Raw genomic sequence first — 23,034 nt, 5'->3', positions numbered from 1 at the left:
GGCTGGTGAGATTGTCTGATGCCACTAGTCCTTCAATTTAGCAGTTTAGCACAAATTACTAAGATGGCCCCACATCAACAATATGCACTTTGTAGGCAGATTGTGGTGCCCACATATTGTAAATTGAAGACTGCGTTGTCAATATCATTTGTCTATAAGCTTTTACTGCCAAAATGTACTCTAGAGCTTGTTTTTAAAGGTACCATGTACTGCCTTAAACCTGGTGTTACTAAGATTAGTAGACATCTGTGGTTAATCCCTCTAGTGATAAATATTTACCTATTAATGCAGTTATTTGTTCTCTCTTAAGAATGCATAGGATGTAAGGCATCAATAAAAACACTGCAGTCATAGGATCAGCTCAGATGCTCTCTAAAGGAAAAGGATTCAACTGAGTTTTCATGTAAGACTGACATAAAACTGCATAATCAGATGGTAAAATTAAAATGGTGCACAAAATGCTTAATATAACCCTATTTTAAAGAACAATTTCCACAAAACCCACTAGTATTCTACGATTGCTGCAGTTAAAGTGATCATTATTAACCTCTGCACAGCATTTGAGAGCTTTATTTAGTAAAAATTATACAACAGTGACAGTGCAGTAAACATGGTACTGATGTTCTGAGGCAGCACATTACAGTATGTATGCACAGCTGTGTAAATCATAATCCAAATGGTTTCATATAGTTGGTTATGTCCAACCATCACATATGGTTATAGGCCTCAAGTATTACTTCAAACCACTACGATGAACATTTGAATGAGTGAGAAGATGCAATATGTATCCACTGAAAATGTGTTTTTGGAGAGAGAAAATCTGACAGTGCAAATCAGGGGGAAAAAATCTCCAAAAGAAGAGGCTATTTGTATGTCTTAAATCTCATGACTCTTAATTAAACTATTAATCTCCCATTCTGCAATCACCTGTGTTTGGACAACATCCCAAAAAGTGAAATGCTCCCAAGACATACGTATTTGTAGGAAGCTCAATAAAAAAGGCAACCAAGACAATTTTTTGTTCTCAAAAATAATTATATTTTTAAAAGACAAAAGATTTCTGCAAAATGCCACTTGTTACATTAAATTGCAAGTCATTCGTTTCCTCCACAAGCAGGATCTGAGCGTGTTGTAAAGTGGAGGAGTGCTTTGCTTTCACTGCATAATAACCATCTCTCAGACTAAGTAAAGAGTCATATTGACAGAAACTGAAAGGAGTCAGGCTCTGCATACAATCTGCAGGTCTCAAGAATGAAGGGCAGAGCTAATAGCAGACAGGGAGGACAAACAAGTCCTTGGAATGTTTTTCACAAGGAATGCAAGGTTCTGTGACAACTGGATACAGTTGCAAACGTTATGGCCCCCAAATCAAGAATGTCCACTGTACTCTCAAAGATGTTTATCCCTCTGATGACCAAGCAGATCTTGACTGACCCTTAAATCACAGGGGAGAAAAAAAAACAATCAGGTTTATACACAGAGATGACCCTAGGAAGCCTGCCTCCCACAGTCCCATTAACCTGTCACCAAATTCTGGAGAAATTTAACCTTTTTTCCTTTGAAGTTCCACATGCATTCAGCTTAAGCCCAAATCCAGAACTCTCCTAGTCCTCTCGGGCAGCTTAATAACCAAATTCATGTATTAGCCTTATCGAGATCTCCAAGGGAGCAACTCTTCTTGGCTCTTCTTTGAATGTGCCCCGTACACACAGGCAACATAGGAATTCTTGGAGAAAGGCACTAGCATCCAACAGAAAGTAGATGGCAAAAACGTGAAAGTGCCTTTTGCACATTAGCCTAAACGTGAAAATAAACCAAACGCTATCCTCTACCTGAAAGAATTTAAAGACAATTTCCCAGAAACATACTTGAATCAGATTTTTGTATTTTTCATATGAGGACTGAAACACCTTCTACCTCTTCTGTTGAGATATATTTTATATTAAGCAGTCATTGCATAAAACAAATGAGTCACAGGAAAAAGTGCTGGAACTAAACACCTCCACCTTTTAAAAAACATGCCTTGACTAATAGGCTATGAATGCATACCACTATTAGGCCTGGTTTTCTGGTCTGTTTGAGGGCACAGCTTCAATTTCAGGCAGAGAAAAAGCCTGGACTATTCTCCTTCCTGCATAAACGTGTGCCTATCCCAAGGAAGGTGAAGGTGGTAACCCAGTTGCGCCTCTTCCTCCATTCACATTTGAAAAGAAGGAGGAATGAAGGTTCAGACTTTCACAGAAAAGGTTCAGGCATCCACCTCTAAGAAATAATTCCAGGCCCTGGGCTTAAGGCAGAAATTGTGCTGATCAGAAAATGGTATGCATATTAATTATGGGTGGTTTCCTGCTGAGCTCAGTAGTTGATCCTACTCTGAACTCTCCAGGCACTGTTTATTTAGAGAGCCAAAACTTCTGGCTCAGGTTTCTGAATGCCACGCTGGGAACCAGCACCTAAAATCCAGAGCATATGTGTAATGCAGTCTGTCCCTAACCACATGACTACAGAGAAACTTCCACTGCAGTCAGTCAGTCAGTATTTCAGGATATTCATGTTATTTATTTTATGCCACTTTCAATCATTGTCTCAGAGAATTGTATCACTGTTAACTGCAGTTGTGCTGTTACACTAGTCTATAATGTCAGTAATCTACCCAACACAGACATACTCCTAGCAGGACTGAGCTACTGATCAACTGCCAGTCCTTTTGCCATTAGGGCTGAAAGATGCAGTGATACTTCAGAAGGCAGCGACGCAGAGAACAGAAGTCAAAACCCAGCATGATTTTCTGAGAGGTGATTTCCTGACCAGCTCCTGCATGTAACAAGGATGCTTGCAGCCTTTAGCACAACTGAGTGCACTGAGGAGTTATTTATGGACTGCTTGACAGCCAAGAGACACTAACAATCTTTGCAACAGTCTGTCAATAGCCTGAAAAACTCCAACAATGTGCCCTAGCCCATCCTCCACTTGGCATCTTGCACCAACATTAAGGAACAGCACAGTCCTTTCTATATCGTATGTTTATAGTGTTTGCGCCAAGGAAATTCCTCTCAGTCAGCATATATAACTCCCACAGATGCCAGCCACAAAGGGACCACAGCTGAGGAAAGAATCTCTCCTATTAAGTTTTCCAATTATGTTTTTTCTGAAACTTTATTTTCTCAATTATAATTGGTCCCTCGAAAGTGGAAGGAGGGGGAATTGGAGAAAAGAGTAGTTCAGAAGTTGTCACGCGTTACAGGGGGAAAGCTTAGAGACACATTTCATGGAGTAAATGTGTGGATTATGCACAAGCCAAAAGCTGCTGTCAATTTTAACTACTGTTGATATGCTGAGGTTTTAATGAAATGAGGAAAAGACCAGGATGCTTCTGTATCAGCAGGCATAGATCAGTGCAGCTTTGCTGCTGGCCATATTCCATTCCATTTACTTCCAGAAGCTGCATATAAGAATAAAAATTTAAAAAAGCATCATCAGGATTAATATCCTTCCTCTCCATTTTATTAACATACAAAAGCCTCATATGGAATGTTATTGAGGTAATATTAATTAATACCGTCAGCAATTGATCCTTAAAGCAATATTTATCAGGTAAATTGCTAACGTTTCAGCTATAAGCACATGATAAAAAGAAGTCTTTCTCCTTCCTCATGTCCCATTGAAATAGGCAGCTAGGCACAATGAGTAGTAGTTTGGTAACTGTTGGTAATTTCAAATCCCCTATAAATCTAGCAGATGACAGGACATGCGTAGCTCCTCCTATATCTCATCTAGACATTGGGCCTTCTCAGACTAAGCACTCCCCTATTCTATGTCAGCACTTTCCATGTGTAATCAGAGCTGGACTCCTCTAAGGAAAAGATTACAGGAAGGCCCAGAGGGGGAGAACTAACAAACTCTACTAGCACTGAAGAATCTAAAATATCCCAGGAAACACATGTCTGTGCATTGCCACCCTTTTATAGTGAAGTTTGTCTTCCCTGTGAGTAGGATCCACTGTGATAATCCCTTGAAAAACAGTGCAGCTATGTCCCACTACAGAAGTATTAAATGCCTCTGTCAAAAGGAATTATTCTCTGATCTAGTTGAGCAGAAGTTTTGATTGTCCTATTTCAGGTCTACACCGTAGGTGCTCTAGAGGGATAAAAATAGTGGCAGATGCTACCAAATAACTCTGCTTGTGTAGACTCATCTATCTTGGAAAAGCTTCCTTTTGCTCCAGGTTGATAAAAATTTATTACTGAAGCTGGAAAAAAAAATTTAAAAAATAATACTACACAAGTAAAAGCGCAATGTGTTGGGATAAATGAACCTAATTTAGGTAAGGGCTTTTACCTCTATAGTTAAGTCAGATATGGGCCATGACAGACAGATTGCGGCTACGACTAAACTGGGGGACTCAGTAAAGCTTCTAAGTACATGTTCTGGCTCATCATATTCCATGTCAGAGAAAGCTCAAGATATGCACTGTCCCCTGCTTAGCTGGAAAGGAAACTGGTCATGGAGACAAGGTGGGAGCTATGGCATGCTCAGTAGGGCTCTCACGTGAATGAGTGGGAGATCTGGACCCAGTGGTTTCCCATTAATTGCTCCTGCAAGTCAATCTCAATGCATTTCTCATCAGCTAAGTAAGTAACATAGCACAGAAAAAGCTGAAATCCCATTTAGGCTACACCTGAGAATCCATATTTCCTCATCAGTGTGATTCTGCAGAATTAAGTCTGTTGGGTGTGTACAAATTAAGGTTTACCATCCTCTATTCACTTGCATTAAATGATTGCCAGTAACTCATGTCCCCTTGCAACTGTAAATGCTAGTCTAACAAACACTCCTAGACATTTTTTCAAGTATATAGACTTTTTTAGTTTTCCTAGAGTCACAGATATGAACTGTTTATCATTGCTCTACTTAGTATCAAGAAGTCAAATGTGAGTCTACATAGCCCTATATGGACTGGTTAAACTGCAGATTTTGAGTATGCAGTTTGTGTTTGAAACCGGTATAGCTGCAAGATAGATATGCATTTGTAATCTTTTGCAGACAACACTAAATTTGGGGGAACGGCTGGCATAACGAATAGCAATCCAGGGGCACCTTTCAGAAACTTGAGGACTGGATCAACAGAAGTCTCATGAAATTCAACAAGGATAAGTGCCAAGTTCTGCAGCTAAGGCAGAATAACCCCAAACCTCAATGCAGGCTGCGAACAAACTATTGAAAAGACCCGGGGGTTACAGTGGATGCCAAGTAAAACATGAGGCAGCAGCGTACTCTCAAGGTAAATAAAGCAAACTGTATATTGGTTATATTAGGAGCGTGGCCAGCAGATCAAGGCTGTGCTTGATGCCTGGCAAGGATTTGTGTCCCCCCAAATTCTTTGTCTGGTTCTGGGTGTCCCAGATCAAGAAGGATACAGAAAAACTGGAGAGAGTCTAGGACAGGGCTACCAAGATGGGCATGTGCCCACAACACATGACATGTAAGGGAAGATTGGGGGCTTCTCTACTCTGGCAAAGAGGAGGATAAGGGGGGCCTACAGCTACCTGAAGGGATGTTACAAAGACTGTGGAGGCTTCAAGTAGTAGCTAGACAAAGTCATAGTTGGCCTGGTTCTACTGTTGGCAGCAGTCCTGCTTCAAAATCCTTCCAAATGACAATTCTGTATTTCTTCTATGATTCTATGAATCTGTACAAATTTGAGCTCAAAACACTTTCACTGTTTCTACCACAGGGCTTATTACAGTGACTCCAAGGAGGACATGCTTATTACAGGTACGTCTAAATCTTGCTGTGTGACAGGAATGTAACTGCTTGGTCTTACTGAAAATTAGCAGAGCACAGATTGAAAAAATCCTGATCTGACTATTCCTGCTATCTAACTCTTACGTAACAAATCTTTTCCTTTTCTTTCCAAACAGGTAAGTACCCTTTTGTTCTACAAAACATGCAGCAGTTCGGGTCTCAAGAAGAAAAATCCTCAAACACAGGTAAGAGAGGACTCCTTTGTATGTATAAAATTATTTCCTTTCTCTTGCTAACATACTGTTAATTTTTATTGTGAGATTCTTGTCTTGCATTTACTCAACAGCGTATGTATTTTTGGTACTGCTTGAATTCCCACATATAAGACGACAGACTGTGATTGTAAAGTATCATGGAGGCTAAGTCTTACTATTGGGAAAAAGCAACTTGTTGAGTATGATGCAAAATTATCTTGATTTGCTAAGTCCTTCATATTATTCCAGAAGGATCTGAGCACAACTTTGAAGAACAGAGAAGGTGGACTCCCTTTCACTGTGGTCTTCAGTTGTAAAGGCAAACAAAAAGAGCTTCAAGGAGGCTTGCTTTCTGTAGCAATATTTTAATACTGAGGAAAGATTATGAATTATTTCTATCTCTAATATGAAAAAAAAGGATTAAAAATGTGAATTCTGGTTAAAAAAATCTCAAAATTTGAGAGATTACAGTGTACATGACACAAATGGAACGTAACTACCACAGGTGATTTTGTGAACTGTTCACTAGTAGAACTACAAAAGTATATTAACTCTCCACATTCCTATTAAAACAAGTGGTTAGGAACTTCCCAGCTTATTAATTGTTAGGAGATGATATGTATATAATGAAATAATTATCAAAATACTCAGTAACTTTACATTTTGAGGTGAATAAGGAGTTGTGGTCTGAACACAGGCCTTTGAAAATGCTGGTTTTAATTCTAGCTGTCATTACGACATCTTTTACACCTTGATATCTCTTTTAATGATGCATTGTCACACTAGAAAACCACATTTATAAGAGCAAGTGTTTTCACATATATTGAACCAATATCTCTTTTGCACAGCATGCCTTTCATTTGTTAGCCTACTTGTTTATTTTCATGTTTCAGAGTTCAAGGTAAAAATCTAGTTTTCACTTATTTGCTTTTTCCCTATCTGGGTCAATAGTAGCCTTCTGCAATACATTAAGTTTAAATCCTGTATGAGAATGGGAATAGAGGAGAAGACACCTTTTACAATCTATTGTCTTAGTCTTGTTGTTTTCACTTTTTTAAAGAAACAGATTGGGGGGGGGGGGGCTAAATTTGAGTTTGGTTTTATTTCCCTGCTTCACTTTTCATGTAGTTAAACATAATATTATCTTCACTCTCTCATGTAAAAGGCTATTTAGATGAATTAATGTTTATAGATCCCTCCGAAGAGGATTTTTTTTAATGAGAGAGCTCAGTGCTCTTATCTTTTCAGTAACTGTCTGTTTGTCACCCATGGCCAACACATCTATCTTTTCTCTCTAATGCATGAGAAGTCAGATTTCCTCATCTGTGTCTGACATCAGGATACACTGCACTGACTAGTCTTTTGAGAATACAACTCCTAATTCCCTTGTGCCGCAAATTCTCCAGCATACCAAACATCTGCAGCTTTTTCTGGCTTCCACAGCTGTGAGTCACTGCAGCCTCAAAACTGTATGCAGATCTTAAAACCATTAATTCTACTAAACCATGATGAATATTTAAGAATGAGACTTCTTCAAGTCATCTGAAATATGAAGGCACCATGGGCATCATTTTATTACCCATCACTTTATTACCCATTATCCTATGGTCATTTATGCCCAGGCAGAATATAAAAGCTACAATTTGGGCCCAATTACCATCTTAAATCAAATTTGCAGTCACTTTATGCATAACACAGGGCAATGGGGAACTGAGGCCATAATCTGACTATGCAGGGACTTCAGCAGCAAAGCTGGCTTCAACAGATTATCTTTTCTAAATGCTCTGCAACCAGGTCACTTAAAGCACTGCAATACAGCATCATTTAAAACTACAATGCACACTTAAACCTGTCATTCAATAGTTTGCTGTATTCAATTTAAAGAATTCATGTCTCAGCACTGAATAAAAAGTTTTACTTTCATTAAATTAATGCCTGTTTATAAGCATGCAGATCTCATGTCAAAGCAACCAGACTTTCTTGTCTGATGGTTTTACGTTACCCTTAGATTGCATTAGATGAAGCAGCAGAAACCTCTAGAATGAAAAGATTCAAATGATATGCCGAATTCTGGGGACAAATTAGTTCCACAAATACAGAACAGAATAGTATGCTCATGTAAACAAGCAGAATTTGGCTTCTAAACTTGCAATGACCCTCTGAAGGTGTTAGAAAATAACACCGAAGTCCAACACATCCTACATGATCAAAGCCTAAGAAGTATAGAATCTTTTACCATTATATAAATACAATAATCATAGTGGCCACCAAAAACCTGTTCTGATTGTTCTTTGAGAGGCCAACAATTAAGTGTTAAAACAAAAATTGTTAAAAATATTGTCATTCCAAATTGTGACCAAAATCAGAAGAGGCCTGTTTTGTTACAACGGCTGCTTTTGCAAGAAGTACATGAGTCTGGGGAGAAGAAAGAAGAAAAAAAAGTCAGGAGCTTGCAAGAATTCCTGAATTTTCAAGTCTGATATCTAATCCTTGATCTCAGAGTTACATCTCTGTCTGCCCAAACAGAGTCTAGTCTTAACCCACAAGCAGGCTCCTCAGCATATTTCTGATTGTAAGAAATAAATTTCTGGTAATGGGAAAAAAAATTTAACAGGCTTACCTATTTATTTTTTAAGACATAAAGAGGGTCAAACAGAAAAGCCTGTGTTTCAAAAAACCTGCCAAAGATTAAGTAATTTTGTAAAATGTGCCCATTAACCAGCTTTCAAAAAATCCAGCAAGTTCTTTATGTACAGCCAAAAATGCTGTTTTGTTGATGACCATTTCTGATTTTAGAAAAGAAAGCAGTTTAGTTTAAATAGTTGCTAAGTATGCTGGCTTCCAAGTGACACCTTGCTGTTGTAATCACTGAAGTAGAGAAAACTGTTCAGAACTGGAAGAGCTAAGTAGGCTAAAAACAATCCAGTGGTCCACAGCTGTTGCTTTTTATCAGAAAGCCTATTTAATATCAATTTAAAGAAAAAAAGTAAAACAGGCCACCCCTTGCTAACATGAAGTGCTGTATTATCTAGGGCATTTCTCTCTCCAGCCATCTGTTTTGAGCTGGGTACATGCACTGAACTCAAATTTTATGTTCACAAGAGAACTCTTCCAGTCTCTTCCAGAGACTGTATAAGAAGTCTTAAATTCTACCTTGTTCTCAACAGCCAAAAAAAGAACTGTGATGCCTTCACCCTCCTCGTAAAGGGAGAAGTTATGGCCTTCATAAGGATAAACAAGCACTTCAGATCATTTCTGGGATAAAGATGCATTCTGAAGAACTGTATTGAATTGTTTTTTTGTTTCTCTACCATTCTTGCCTTCAGAGGATTAAGTGTCCACACTCTAATATATATGTCATTAGAAGCATAATGTAGCAGTCTTGCAAAGAGGGATTCCTAACATTTTCTGGGAATATCCGAAAGCATCAAAAGCCATCATCTAATGGCTACAAAGTGAGTTTCTGAAACAGATTTCTGAAAACATCATTTTTCTTTTTCCCTATGCTGCTACAAGATAGAACAAAGGTCACTGTATGTATATTAATAGCTTATGACACTGTGCTTACTATTCCTTTTACAGGAGGATGTTCTAAAATGATCTCCATGTTAAATGGGTTTCTTTTTTGATATATCAAATTATATAAACCATATAATTCCATCAATTTTTAAGAAAAATCAAGTTCACCGAATCATTTTCTTTATCATAGGATATGGCTGGCTCTTTGTTTGGCAAGTTCCTTCAGATGCTATGTGTTATTATAGCATCATACCTATGAATAAAAGACATTTTAACAGTGCTTCTGATGGTCAAAATCGGTCCAATGTCTGCCATTTTTCCCCCAACTGTATAAACTGGAGAGCCAATATTACTACGTCTTGAAAGGATGGGGTGATGCATGCCATTTTACATGGTTTCACCAAAACAGGACAGTTTAAGCTCTACTACAGCTGAGTCAGAAAAGCAGGATCCCAATGACTTCAGTGGTACCCAGTGTGGGCTTTGTGTGGGTACAAGAATGCTGTATAAATAGCATTTACATGAATAGGGCCCAATTTTGTACAATTTCTTTCCTACGAGATATATTCTTTCATATATTCTCACTTATTGTACAAGTACATTAGGCAAAATTGAAGCATGATTTTAAACTGGTTGTAAATAACTGATATTTAACTGAAGAGAAGAAAAAAATCACTTCAGCTCTTGAAATTAGAAAGTGGAGCACCAGTTTTTCAATTCTTTCCCTAACAAAGATAGCGTAAAGGGTAGATGATGGAAGAAGCTGTCAGATATTTAATTAATAAAGACAGAACCAGAGAAGGACAGAGAGTGGGAGACGGGAGGAAAGATGGAGAAGAACAGATAATTGGAGGAGGTAGAGAGGAGGAAGACGACATAGAAAACTGGGCAATGAAATAAAGAAGCCTGAAGGAATAGGATGGCTGTGGAAGAGAGTGCAAAGAGTAAGAAAGGATTCATAGATAAAATAGAAAAGACTGGAAGAAAATAAGTACATTGTAACAACAATAGAGAAGTGTGTTTTTTGCCTGGAAAGTGCACGCTGTATTTTGGGCACTGCTGCATGTAAATGTATTGATTAGTATCTTTGACTGGACTGAAGCATTATCTTGCTGTAAATGGGTGATGGAATTTTTATTGAGAAAGTTTAAAAAAAAAAAAACAAAAAACAAAACAAAAAACCCCCTGAACCTGCTTGGTTCCTGTCAGCAATCCCTTATGTACACGTTCCATCTCTTTCCCTCAATCACCAACATTTCCCCGCTGTTCCCCTAATTCCATATAGCAGGAGCCAGCATGTCTGTATATTGTCCCTGATCTTTGTGGAGAACCAGGTAAGAAAGGGGACTGCCCAACAGGTTTTACAGGATGAGAGCAAATGTATTTGTATAAAGCTTATTAATGGATTTCTAAATTCATTTAATCATACCAGACATTTTTACAATGAATGCATTCACAGAGCAGTGTTCTGTTGTGGTTGGCCTTTCCTCCCCCCCATGGAACACCACCCTGATCCTAAAATCAGTTCAACACATAAGCATGGGAGAGGAAGGAGGAAAAATAACGGCTACTAGTTACTTAGGGGAGAGGGAAAAAAAGAAAGAGAGAAAGGCAGGTGTGGAAATACCTCATAACTGTTCATTGCTGCTGCCACTCCTCTTGATGGTCACGTTTCCTCATTGCATTTCCTCTTAAATTGCTCACTGAAGTTCAGGAGGGGCATCTTAGGTATTTGTACAACAGGGCCTTAACATGACCAGCAATCCAGTGACTTCCAGTGTGCACATCGGAAGATTGCTGAAGGAAGTGCTCAGAGATATGAAGATGCTATTACCCAGTACACTGAACTCGGAAGACTGACTTCAGTCAGTTCCTCCAGAGGCCCAGGAGGGGTAAGTTAAACTTTCTGTGGACAGTGAAGATTTAGATAAGAAAGATGTGTACAATCCTGCTTTGGTTTTAAAACCCTTTTCTCTTCCCATGCTTTGTTCCTGCTGTCAAGATAAAAGAGCATTTTGATTTAAAGAAATCATTCCAAAGCCTTCATGTAGCACAAGTAGCTATTTGGCAGTACTGAACTCAAGTTATGCCTGCAGGGTACTTGGTGCTGTCGACTGCAAGCACAATGGGATTTCTCCACAGAGAAAGGATAAGGGAATGAACTTAGCAAGGCTAGAGAAGGGAACAGGCATGCTACTGGCCCTGTAAATAGTGACATGTACTTGTAAGGTTCCATTTAATGCTAGAAATGTTAAAATAGTCCCATTAATTTAAGTCACTGGACTGTCACGTCCAACATCAAAGACAGCAAGTGTTTCTAAATATGCTCCCAAGAGGAGTTCCTCAGCTGCCAGAGAGCAGGCTGCCCTCATCAACACGCAGACCTCCCCAGCCAAACACTCCACTCACCCTAGAGACTATAAAGGCTTGCAGGTGGTCACTTTTTATGGTTTTTGATATTTATGTTTAATAGCTAGGCTAGCAGAATTTCCAGCTTCCATCCACAAAACATTGTCACAGAACTAATCCATACGGTACAATGCAATTTTAGTTTCCAGACTGGGTATAATTAAGGGCAAAAGGGGTAGAGTGGAGTTTGTAAAGTGCTGGGTATGACATAGTTCTCTTCCAACCGTAGACCGCTACTGTATGGAAGATAGGATGAGAGAAGGATGAGTATTCTGCTATATCTCGGGGTTTTTTTTGGACTGGTATTTTAGAGGTAAAGACATTTACTGAAAGGTGAAGAATGCGGTAAGGATAGGGTTTTCAACCGCAGGTTTTGTGCCCCAATGCTCCCATATTAGTAGATCAGGAAGGCCATAAAAATGCACAGGCAGCTGACAGTGGATATGCAAACTCAAGACTACCAGGAGATGCTGAGCTGTCACCTCCCCAGGTCTCCTAAACACAGGCCTGTTCCCCACAGGCTCATTGGCAGCCCTGAGAAATTTCTCCAAGGTTTTGTTCAATCCTCATCACGTCATCCGTCCTATACTGCTTAGCTGCTCTCCTCCATGAATCTCAGTCTTCTCACTCAGTCTCCATCTCTCTCTTATAATTTCCATATTACTCTCTCCAGTCTTACTCCCAGGTACATTTGCAGAGCACAGGCAGTAGGCCTGCAAGAAAGGCTGCTATTCACCATGTGAATTTAAGCACCTGCTTAACTGGATTTAATCAGATACTGAAATGAGTTGTCAAATCTGAAGCAACTGATAGGAAGAGTCAATAAAAAATTAAAATTATACACAAGTTTTGCATATTTCTTCAAAGTTATTGTGTCCGTCAGGCTGGCAAGTATCAGTGGATGGAACCAACTGATGAACTTAAACAACACTGATTAACTTTCATGAATCTCCCTGAGCTATCACTAACACAATGAATAGTTCAGTGTTTTAATAAAAACTCAGAATTGACTTATGCCTCAGATGTTCCTATAATACATGACTAGGAAGCAGTAAGCTTCTAAGAGCTGTGAAATATGAGGAAAATGGGACCTAATATTGAAATGGACCACTTAAAATATTTCCTTTGCAAAAGTGTGATTTTTTTTTTATTTTCCCTGATTTTTAAATGTGTAAATGTGATTTTAAGAGGTTTGTGTCTAACCTAGAAATGGAAAGCATGACATGAAAGCACTTCATTTATTTTAAACTGCAAATTTTAACACAACTTTGTACAGGCATCTACATTGTCTCAATTTATGCATATTTTGAATTCAAACTACTTTAGACACACACACATTTATTCCCTGACATTTCTTATCAGAATTTGTCAAGAAGATGTATCTGAAAGTGCTTCAAGTCAGAGATGTTTCTAAGACACATGCCTTGCCAGCACACACTTATACCTGTACAGTTAAGGTATGCTGTATTTATTTGCAGGTCCCAAAGCATCCTGCACTAAATTCTGTCCTCTATCTGGAGTTAAATGAACAGCAGTTATCTGGTTTATAGATTCGACAAATTCTTCTGGATATCTGCCGACTTGGTAATCTACTTGCACTACAGCTTAAGAACAGTATGAGATCACCAGGGTTTCTACATAACTTCAAAGCTCCCCAAACTAGAACCGCACAACTCTCAAGCTGAACAAATGTCGCCAGGCTGTGTGCACAGCTTTGAGGCTCCTTGAACCACAGCCATTTGTACCAGAGAGTTTACAAATTCTATTAGGCATATGTGGAGCGCACATAAATTCTAATGCACATCAGCTATTTTTTTGCACTAAAAGGAACTTCAACATTCAGAAGTCCGTGGCTTTTAACTATCATTTTACTCTACCAAAACAAATTTCATTTGGTTGCCATTATATTAAAATTTGTAAATAGAAACAATTTTCTAGACCATATTTAACAAAAAGCGGCCCTGGGAGATTGTCCTTGCAGTGAAAGCTACTACTTATAAAATCCCTTACTAGAAAAAGCTCTTTGTCTAATTAAAATTCAAACTGTCATTAAAAAAATTTCTCCATTAGCTGGAGAACACACATCAACATTTTAAGACTCCTAATTTCCAGAAGTTTAGATGTAGTTCCTAATCTATTTTAATCTGGAAACAAGTTAGAATCTCAAACGTAATGCCTCCAATAGTATCAAGACAGCAGGGATGCTAGTTTTCTTGAACACACAGCATGTGAACAGACCCAGGTGGACTAGTCAACAGTGGAAACTGGGTTTTCTCTTACGTAAGTAACTGGGTCACTGTCTAATGTCCCTTTGTCATCCTAAAACATGGACTACATCCTGAGACAGAGTTAAGAAAGGATAACAACCAACCTCCTTGACAGATGCTATAGATGAATCTCCATAGCTTTCTCTCCTGTCAAACAGTGATGACATGATTTTCCCCTTTATTGAACAAATGCTATTTATATTAATATCTTTTTTTTTTTTACATATTTATAAATAATTCTCAGAACTTACAGAAATAAATCAGCTTTACTTGAGGAAGATGGAAAATTATAATAAGTCTTCTCAAGGACTGTCAGCAGCAGCCAAATGGTAATACAAAAAAAGAAGGTAAAAATTATCTGATTTTATTTACATTTATACCCCAACTATTTTCTTAACTTTTTTTGGGGGGGGGGGGGGGGGGGGGGGGGGGGGGGGGGGGGGGGGGGGGGGGGGGGGGGGTGGGGGGGGGGGGGGGGGGGGGGGGGGGGGGGGGGGGGGGGGGGGGGGGGGGGGGGGGGGAGCATCCAGAGTAGAGCTCCTAATTTCTTTCTCCTATTTCTGTCCTCTGTTGTTCCATTCATCCATCTATTATCCCTGTCTTTCCTCTGCTTCTAGTATTTCTCTCTGTCCATGCATTTCCCTTAAGGGATTTTTGTTCCCTTCTATTCTTGTCTCCTGTCTTGGTAGCTTTCTCATTTCAATTATTACCGCTTTGTTTCCTTCAGGTTTCAGCTGTTCTTTTGGCCTTTCTCCTTCCACTTTTATTTTGACACTACAGAAAGCCAGGTGTTCCTCACAGACTTCTGAAACTACCTCTGAATATTCTGTTCTCAGGAAACATACTTGTGAATGAAGCCTTTAACCTAAAGCTAAAGACAAAATTGGTTGGTTTCAGTCTCACATAATAACAAAAGATCACAAATATTGGCCTGAACACAGGAACAGTATTCATTAAGGAAGGTCAGTCAGAACTAACCTAACCTCTCTGGCTGCTTCAGAAGCACACTTCGAGGAACATTACTGAAGCAAGAGATGCAGTCTCAAAGCAGTTTCCTCCGTGTTTGTGTTTTAAAGACAAGACTTTTGACAAAATCAGTCTCATTTTTAGGAAATGCTAATATAACATTTTATACTGGCTTAAATTGGTGTATTCTGGCTGGCTAGAACTAATTGCTGGTGTTGTTAGAAGTCTCCTTGTTTTAGCAAAAACTTGAAACGAATTCAAGAAGATCTTTTTGTGCAATTGATATATCTCTTTTCCAAGCAGTTTATTAGGTTGATTTGCATTTCTTGTAAGAAAACTAGCAAAAGAGTTCTCAAGATTGAAGACTTTTTTTCATTAGCTTTCATTCCTCTCATGTCTGAGGCTACCAGTTACATTTTCTAATAAAAAGCAGGCAGGTTTATTCCTGTCTTCCCAAAAGCAATATTGCACACAGCCATGCCTGAAGCTTCACACCTTCCTGCCTCCTTTATTTTGTGAGCCAATGTCACGAAGACAGGCAGTGGTTTGTTACACCCTGATCTGTGGTTCAGTTTGGGTTTGGTGATCGACAACGACCAGGCTGACCCCAAAACTTGATACATAGTTCCATGTGGGAATTCTTCAGGGAAACTGGGAGAGAAAATTGAGTATATTGGGATAAGAGGTGCAATATAAATCTTTGTTCTGACAACAGTGTAACGAAATGGACAGTACTTAATCCATCTATGTTACAGCCTGTGTACATTACATATCTTGTCATTGTGCTATTACTCCTAGGTATTGTAAAAAGAGTCTAGCAGGTTGCTTTCGCAGTTTGTTGCCCAGCTAAGCACCTAAGTATGTATTAAGCTTCATCAGAGCAGAGGCTGCCTTCCATCTCCTGCTAACAAAACAAATACTCTCAAAATGGAAAAATATTTTTATGAGCTTTCACTATTACAGACCGTCACATCGACACTTCAAACAAACTGATATGTGCCATAAAAAAACCCTGTGACCTGTATTTGTATTCTGCATACAAACTCTCATATGTGGTGTTTCTCCATCTTTTGGGGCCAATGGATTACTGTTGAGTGGTCAACATGTAACCAAGTTCCTGATTTTTATTAATTTATGTCTGCGGAATAACTGCAGCCTGCTTACAATAACCTCCACAGGCCACTGCTCTAAAACAGAAAGATTTTCTTGGATACAGTGTGTTTGCATGAGTATACCAGTTGTGTTTTTTGAGGTTAAAAACAAGAATTGACTGGGGAAGGTGGCCATTCATTGTGAAACTGAAGCATTACATTAGTAACTGAAAAGTAAAAACCTGTAGTTGTTCTTATAAAAACAGAGGTAAAGTACTGGTGGTGCTCATGTCATCTCAAGTATTCAAAGTGCTCTGCTGCCAGGAGTACTTAAGGCAACTTGTCTCTCAAAGCCAAAAGTTGAATATTGTTTAAACTGTACTCAGACACAACTTTAAAAACTATAAATGCAAGCAACAAAAATGATAATTTTGGAAAGAACTGATATTAATGAAAGGAAATCACTATCCTCTAGGAGGAAACAACTGCCGTGAGAATGTCTTCAGAGGAATGACGTGGAACCAGTGTGGCAGCAGAAATATTTCTATATAGTAAAGATAATGCAGATCCATATATACCTAATAAGTCTTTTTAACGACAGAAATCTTTTGATTAGAGTTGAATGGAAGCTTGGGCTTCCATTTTATATCATTAGTATACAAACCAGCTAATACCGTACCAACCTTCATAAATACAGAATAGACCATATGTTTAACCGTAAGACACTACTGCAGTCTCTGCCACGAACGCTTGTTTGTTGAGCACGATTTATGGAATGATATACAAGCTATAGGAAGAACAAATTAATCCTTGATTTAATTCTAATAATTTTCAGCTTTTATGCAACGCGTTACCAAAAAGAATACTATAAGCTGAATGAGGGAAGCTAGTGCACTGATTGTATACGCTTAAATATAGACCTTAAACATGGAAAGTCATTATTAGTTGCTAGCCAAGGTGAAACTGATTTCAGTCTTTGCCACTCGGTCCTTGGAGCAACCAGATCTGCTGCAGAGGCTAATTAGAGTTTGCCTTGATTTTAAAGACAGTGAAATGAGGCCCTGATATGTGAAGAAGTGAGGGGGGAAAAAAGGTTCCTCTGTATTTTCACAAGCAGTCTCTCTGGCCTATTATGGACGGGTGCTGATAGATCCTACAGGAAAATTATTTCAGTCTTCCTGAAAATAATTATAACTACTCTTACTTATGCAGCAAGCTGTAGCAGATTCTCAAACTGTTTACAAACGTGCCTGCAACTGAAGCGTAGTCTCATCTAAACAGGAGTGCTGCGCTAATTCTGCACCAGCTTTTCTGAACAGCTTTTAGCTGATGCCCTGAAGTTTTTATTTTTGGAAGCCAAAACAGAGTTAGCTACAACTAGACTTTGACCAGAACGATGAGATTAATAGTCCTACTTTGTGAATGGAGACAGGAAATATAAGCAAACTAAATCCTGGTGTCTTGTCTTTTCCACCCACGTGAAAAAGAGATATTCACTACATCGTTATAGTCTTACCTAATTCTGATAAAATCTGACAGTTATTCCTCATGCCTGACCCTGGCAGCTTCTAATTTGAACCATTCTCCAAAGGTTCTCCATTGCTTTAAAGGAGTTAACTAAGTATTTATCCTCATTTCACAATCAGAAAAACTGAGGCACTGCAACTGCTGCTTGCCATGGAAACTTCTAGTTAAAAGTGAAAGATGTGTGTGATCTGCAAAGAAACTACTGATTTACCTAAGGCCACAGGAAATGCTGATGTCAAACCTCTGAGCCAAACTCAGGAACTGCCACCTCCTTACCCTGGTTGCAAACCACAGCTCCTTGCCCTCCAGATCGGCAACCTAGATCCCATAATCACATTTGGCAGGCTGGCTGGGTCTTTGGCAGCTCAAGGGGAGCATTCCTTACCCATCTCTGGGATCTACGTTACAGCCAGATTTCTGGGAACTCTATTTTATGGTGGCTGTTTAATACCGGGAGAGCTGTAGTTTGTGCAAGAGGAAGAGGTGGAAGAGGCAAGAGAAATTCATTGAACACTTTGTAAAGAAAAATCAAATACTATACTTCCTAGATTCATATGACATTTGTTGGAAGCTCCATGCAAGTGGCGATCCGCGTGAAACTACTTAATTTACAATCTTAAGATAAAAAAGGCAGAGGTAATATGGCTGCATTTGTAGGCATGAGTAATGCTCTTTCTAAAAGCCGGAGAAATACGAGGATCCTTGTGTCTTCCACAAACAATGAACAGAGATTATAAAATAATCTCCTAAACGTATTACCCCAACTGTCTCCATTATGCAAACAGTAACCGGGAAAGCATCCTGGGGGTGCCTTATATAACTCCTTGCTCTGAACCCCCCTTCGCACTCGGGGAATTTACCTTTCCTCTAACCCACTTGGAATTCACACCCAGGACCACAAGTGCTGTGCGGAAAGCACCACGGGGCTGACCAGCCAGGCGCCGGGCTGGGGCAGAGCCGGCAGGCGGGGCCGGCCGGCAGCAGCGCAGGAGCCGCGGAAACTTTGCGCCGCAGAGGCAGGGGCCGGGGCAGGGGCCGGGCAGTGGCCACGGCAGCGCCGGGGGGGCTCGGCGGAGCCCCGCTGCCGCCCCGAACCTCCTCCCGGGCTAAGGCACGGAGGGGAGGAAGGCGGCCGATGAGGAAGTTGCACCAGTCGCCTCTCTCCGCCCGCCGGAGACGAGCGGGCGGCGGCCTCCGGGAGCAGAAGGGCGGCGGCAGGGGGCTGCACAGCGCGGAGCTGGGGCGACTTACCCATCGTGCCGCCGCGGCCTCCGCCTCCTCCTCCTCGTCCTCCTTCCCCTCCTCCTCCTCCTCCTGCTGCTGCTGCTGCCGCCGCCGCCTCTCCGCTGGCGCGGAGGGAGGCGCGGGAGGCGTATGAACGGAGCGGAGCGGGGCGGACGCGGCAGCGACGCGGAGCCTGCGTGCGGCGCGACTATGAGTCAGGGTAGCACATCCGGGCAAGGCCGCCTGGGCGACACCCCGCCCGCCCGGCGGCACCCTGCTGCCGCCCGCTGCCGCCGCCGGGGAAGGGCGGGCAGCACACGGAGGGAGGAGGCGGTGCGGAACCGGCGGCAGCGCCCCCGGCCGGGAAGGAGGGAGCTGAGGGGCGGGTCCCCGCGGGGAGCAGCGGCTACAGCCCCTCGCCGCCGCCCCGGGCCTCCTTTGTTAGCGGGGCTGGGGTGGGGCCGCCCGCCGGGCCGGGGGGGGTGGCATCGCGGTGAGGGAGTGGGGGGCGCCGGTCCGACCGTTAGTAACGGCTGCGAGCGCGTGCGGCGCGGTAACACCCCCCACCCCTCATGCTGCGGGCGCCTGAGGCTGTTCCTCAGTTTTCCCGCCGCCCCACACCTGTCCAGGTCCTCCGGGGAGGAGGGGCGGAGGTTTTTCCTACGGGGCGGCGGGAGGGATTTTCCTGCGATGCTGGCCATCCCTAACTGGTTTGTGGGGAAGGCAGGCCGCCTCGGCTGCGGCTTGCGGTCGGGGCTGTTGGCTGGTGAAGGAGAGCGGGGCTGGCGACTGGGTTAGGCGGTGGGGCAGCGGGCGCTGAGAGGGCCGCGGCCGGGTCCGCGGTCGCTGGGCGGGCAGGCAGCCGCCTCTTCGAAGTTCCTGCAAAGGCCCAGGCCCCGCCGAGGCTCCCTCCCAGCAGCCCCCCGCCGCGGGGTCGGGGCGCAAGTCGGATGTACCGGGTGTGTGTGTGGTTTAAAAACGGGGAGCATGGCGTTTAAATTCATATTTAAGAATAGGGACTCAAGGAGGAGCATTTTGCAGGAGGGGGGGATTAAGCTGGATGGAAAAGCGGTTTTTAGGTGGGCCATATGAGGAAAAGAATCAGTGGAGAAAACCGCCAGGTGAAGTCTAATTGCTGTACATTTTGCTGAACCAACGTTACGAGTTTTACACCCAAAACCGAAAGGCTTCTGCACAAGGTAGTTATGTGTGGAAGGCATTTTTAACAAGATAATTAATCTCTGTATTCAGTGTTCCCCCTTTCTTTCTGCCCTGGGATACTCAGTCTCTATCTATAATGCAGGGAACAATGAGGAACTGTTTGCAGTTACAGTCCTGTCATTATAGTGCTTTCACTGGGAACCATTTGGGGGGGGGGGTTGAAATTAATTGAGTAGCTCTTGTAGCATTTTCACTTTTTCCAAATCTTTCCATATTTATGTATTCACAGGTTTACCTGAATAAATCCTAAAGTATGGATAAATAAGAGTAGGACCAAAAGAGTATGATAGAGGGTCTTGCTTGCTGTGTAGAAACGGATAGGTCAGGGACAATTAGATGAGTGATGCAAAAAGAAGTTGCGGATGAGTCAGCCCCCACAGTGGCTTCACAAGTGACACCAGTAGTCCCTTTCACCAGCAGTCAGCAGCTGCCAGGGGTTTCCTCTCTGGAAGAGGTCCCGGGCGCTTTCATGCCTGTAAAAGGGCAGTGTGATACGACAAGCAAAGAGTAATTCATCAGTCCTTCTGCAGAGTACAGACTGAACATGTTGGGGTTTGTCCACTTACTTTGGTGTAGCCCTATGATTCACCAACTCTTTCCTTAGGACATCAGCAGAATTTTACAGTTGACTTCAGCGAGGTTAACCACTGTCCCAGTATGCAGAACTTGACACTGAAGAGATGTAATTTTATGATCAGCTGAGACTGAAAATTAGTATGTTTTTACAATGGCTAGACAACTAAAACACTTTTGTTACTGTTTTCATTGCACTGTGACTGCAGAAAATTCAAACCAGAACATGTTGGTTTTTTAACTGCAGGGTTTGTCTAATTCAGTACCTAATAAAATACAGGGATTCTTAAATGAGTCTAAGTCGTGAAAAGTATTTTTCTGCTTTCATCTATTTTCAAATCTTGCCTGAAATTCATCTTTGTCCTATGCTTTTGCCTCCTTATTTCTTTTGCGCAGCAATAAATTTTGCTTTGGTTTTATAACTGTCCCCCAAATGTTTCCTTTACTTGTCTGGGGAAAAAGGCAGTGAAATTCTGTTCTTACTGATCCGTCTCTGAGGGATCATGGAGGAGATACTCCACATATTATTCCATGTTATTTCCCACTTGGATACCTGGGATAAATCAGAGCAATCTGTAAAATGCATGGGCTTCACAAGTTTACTTGCATGTCCTATTTGAAATGCACGCATATATCTCCACAAGACCCAGAAAGGTAAGACTGTTACCTGCTCCAAGAGAGCATTTTGAGGACAGTGACTTCTAAAGAGTTCTGCTTTCAAAAAAATTCCCAGAAAGAGGCCTGCCACTACAGAACATCTTTGATTATAATTGTTTTTAGTGGATCCAAAAGAACCGTGCAAAACTAGGGAGACTTTTTGGTCTTTTGACTGAATACTTCTTAATTCTAGGAGAGAAAGAGAAAGCTCCAAAGGAGCTGAGGGCTTGATTTTTGTCAGTCTCTCAATTAGGTACAAGTTTACAACGGAACAAAGGGGCCGTTGTAAAAAAAATCCAAATAAAGCCCTGCCATTCTTGCGGTTGAATGCAAGACCCTGTATGTATGCCTACTCATGGTATAGTGCAAAAGGGAGAGGAGTCTTCATGAGAGGAATTTCCATCTTCAAGAGACTATACGGAAGAGCTTTGGGCCATCAGGCTTTAGATACCATATCTATAGAAGACAATATGCAAAATCAGCATGCTGAATTTTTTTAAGTGATTAGCACCTGCGAAGTGTGGTGCAGTGAAGCCTGTGAAAATATCTCATTAAAAACAATGAAATTATGATGTTCTTGATGTATTCATAAAGGAAAAAAATAATTAAAAACAAGTTTTTGAGGAAAACTGGGAACTAGAAGTAATTACGTTATTAAGTTACCAGTGAGGTTTGCAACAGAAATTGGGAAGAAACCTGTACAAGCACATTCTGTGGATTTCAGGCGATGTTTAATTTCAGCAGTGGGGAAGGGAATGAAAGATTCTTTCATAAAAATGTCCTTTAGAACAGCTTACGAGATCACAGCTCGTTTCTGCATTTGCAATGCAGCTGTGAAAACTGAGTTGTGGACTACAGGAATTAAGAAGGTATTAACAAGTGCTGTCTCTGCACTCCAAAACACTGGCTATGTCTGATGTCCTGCAAGAAAATGGAAAATTGGGTCAAAGTGACCTTCCAGTGCTTACTACTTCATGAATTTTCTTTTTCATGTCTTGCATCAGTTTCATATTCTCAGCACATCTCCTCACCCCTGACATAGTAACTCCTTGAAGATCTTCTCGCATACATTATATCATTTAATCGGGCACAAAGGCGCATGTGAGGAATATATTTTTAATTGCCTCTGTACTGAAGTTAGAAACGTACATGAGCAACAGGAGGATGTTGGGCTGCTCGAATACAAAGGGAAATATGATATGGTACTGTAACTTAGTGGAATTTGGATCATCTGATGGGAATAGGCTGTCACAACTTGTTGCATAAGTAAGGAAGGGCAAAGAAAGCAGAAGCGTGGGTAGTGCTTTACTCTTTGTTTCCTATTAGAGGCACAGACAACCCTTCGAGTTTTGGCACCTTGAGAAATTTAAGTTCTTGTAAAACTAGAGGTGGAAATAGTGCAGGGCTATCTGTGAACTTGCACATGGGAAACAGGACAAGCTACTTCTCGAGATCTTCCTGTGATACGTGAATGGGAAGACAACAAAGTGTGCACAGGGAAAGTGTTGCCAGGGATGACTTGATGTCTTTCTCCCTGAGAGTAAGCTGCCTCACATTTTCCATGGGATAAGAGCAGTTATT

At 41.2% G+C, this 23,034-nt stretch overlaps 1 protein-coding gene across 3 annotated transcripts in view; it reads right to left on the bottom strand.

The window, feature by feature from the left end:
• The window catches only part of RAP1GDS1 (Rap1 GTPase-GDP dissociation stimulator 1), a 104,438-nt gene extending 85,372 nt beyond the window's left edge, over nt 1–19,066 (bottom strand). For all 3 annotated transcript variants that reach the window (XM_050896219.1, XM_050896221.1, XM_050896222.1), the window contains exon 1: nt 19,030–19,066. In XM_050896219.1, the coding sequence (XP_050752176.1) occupies nt 19,030–19,033 (4 nt within the window). In that variant the 5' untranslated portion in view covers nt 19,034–19,066. The remainder of the gene's footprint in view (nt 1–19,029) is intronic.
• Nucleotides 19,067–23,034: the final 3,968 nt, after the last annotated feature.

The sequence above is a fragment of the Gymnogyps californianus genome, chromosome 4 (assembly GCF_018139145.2).
Source record: "Gymnogyps californianus isolate 813 chromosome 4, ASM1813914v2, whole genome shotgun sequence".
In the NCBI taxonomy this organism is placed as follows: domain Eukaryota; kingdom Metazoa; phylum Chordata; class Aves; order Accipitriformes; family Cathartidae; genus Gymnogyps; species Gymnogyps californianus.
Note: the sequence above shows the minus strand (reverse complement) of the source record. Positions and strands in the feature narration are given on the sequence as shown.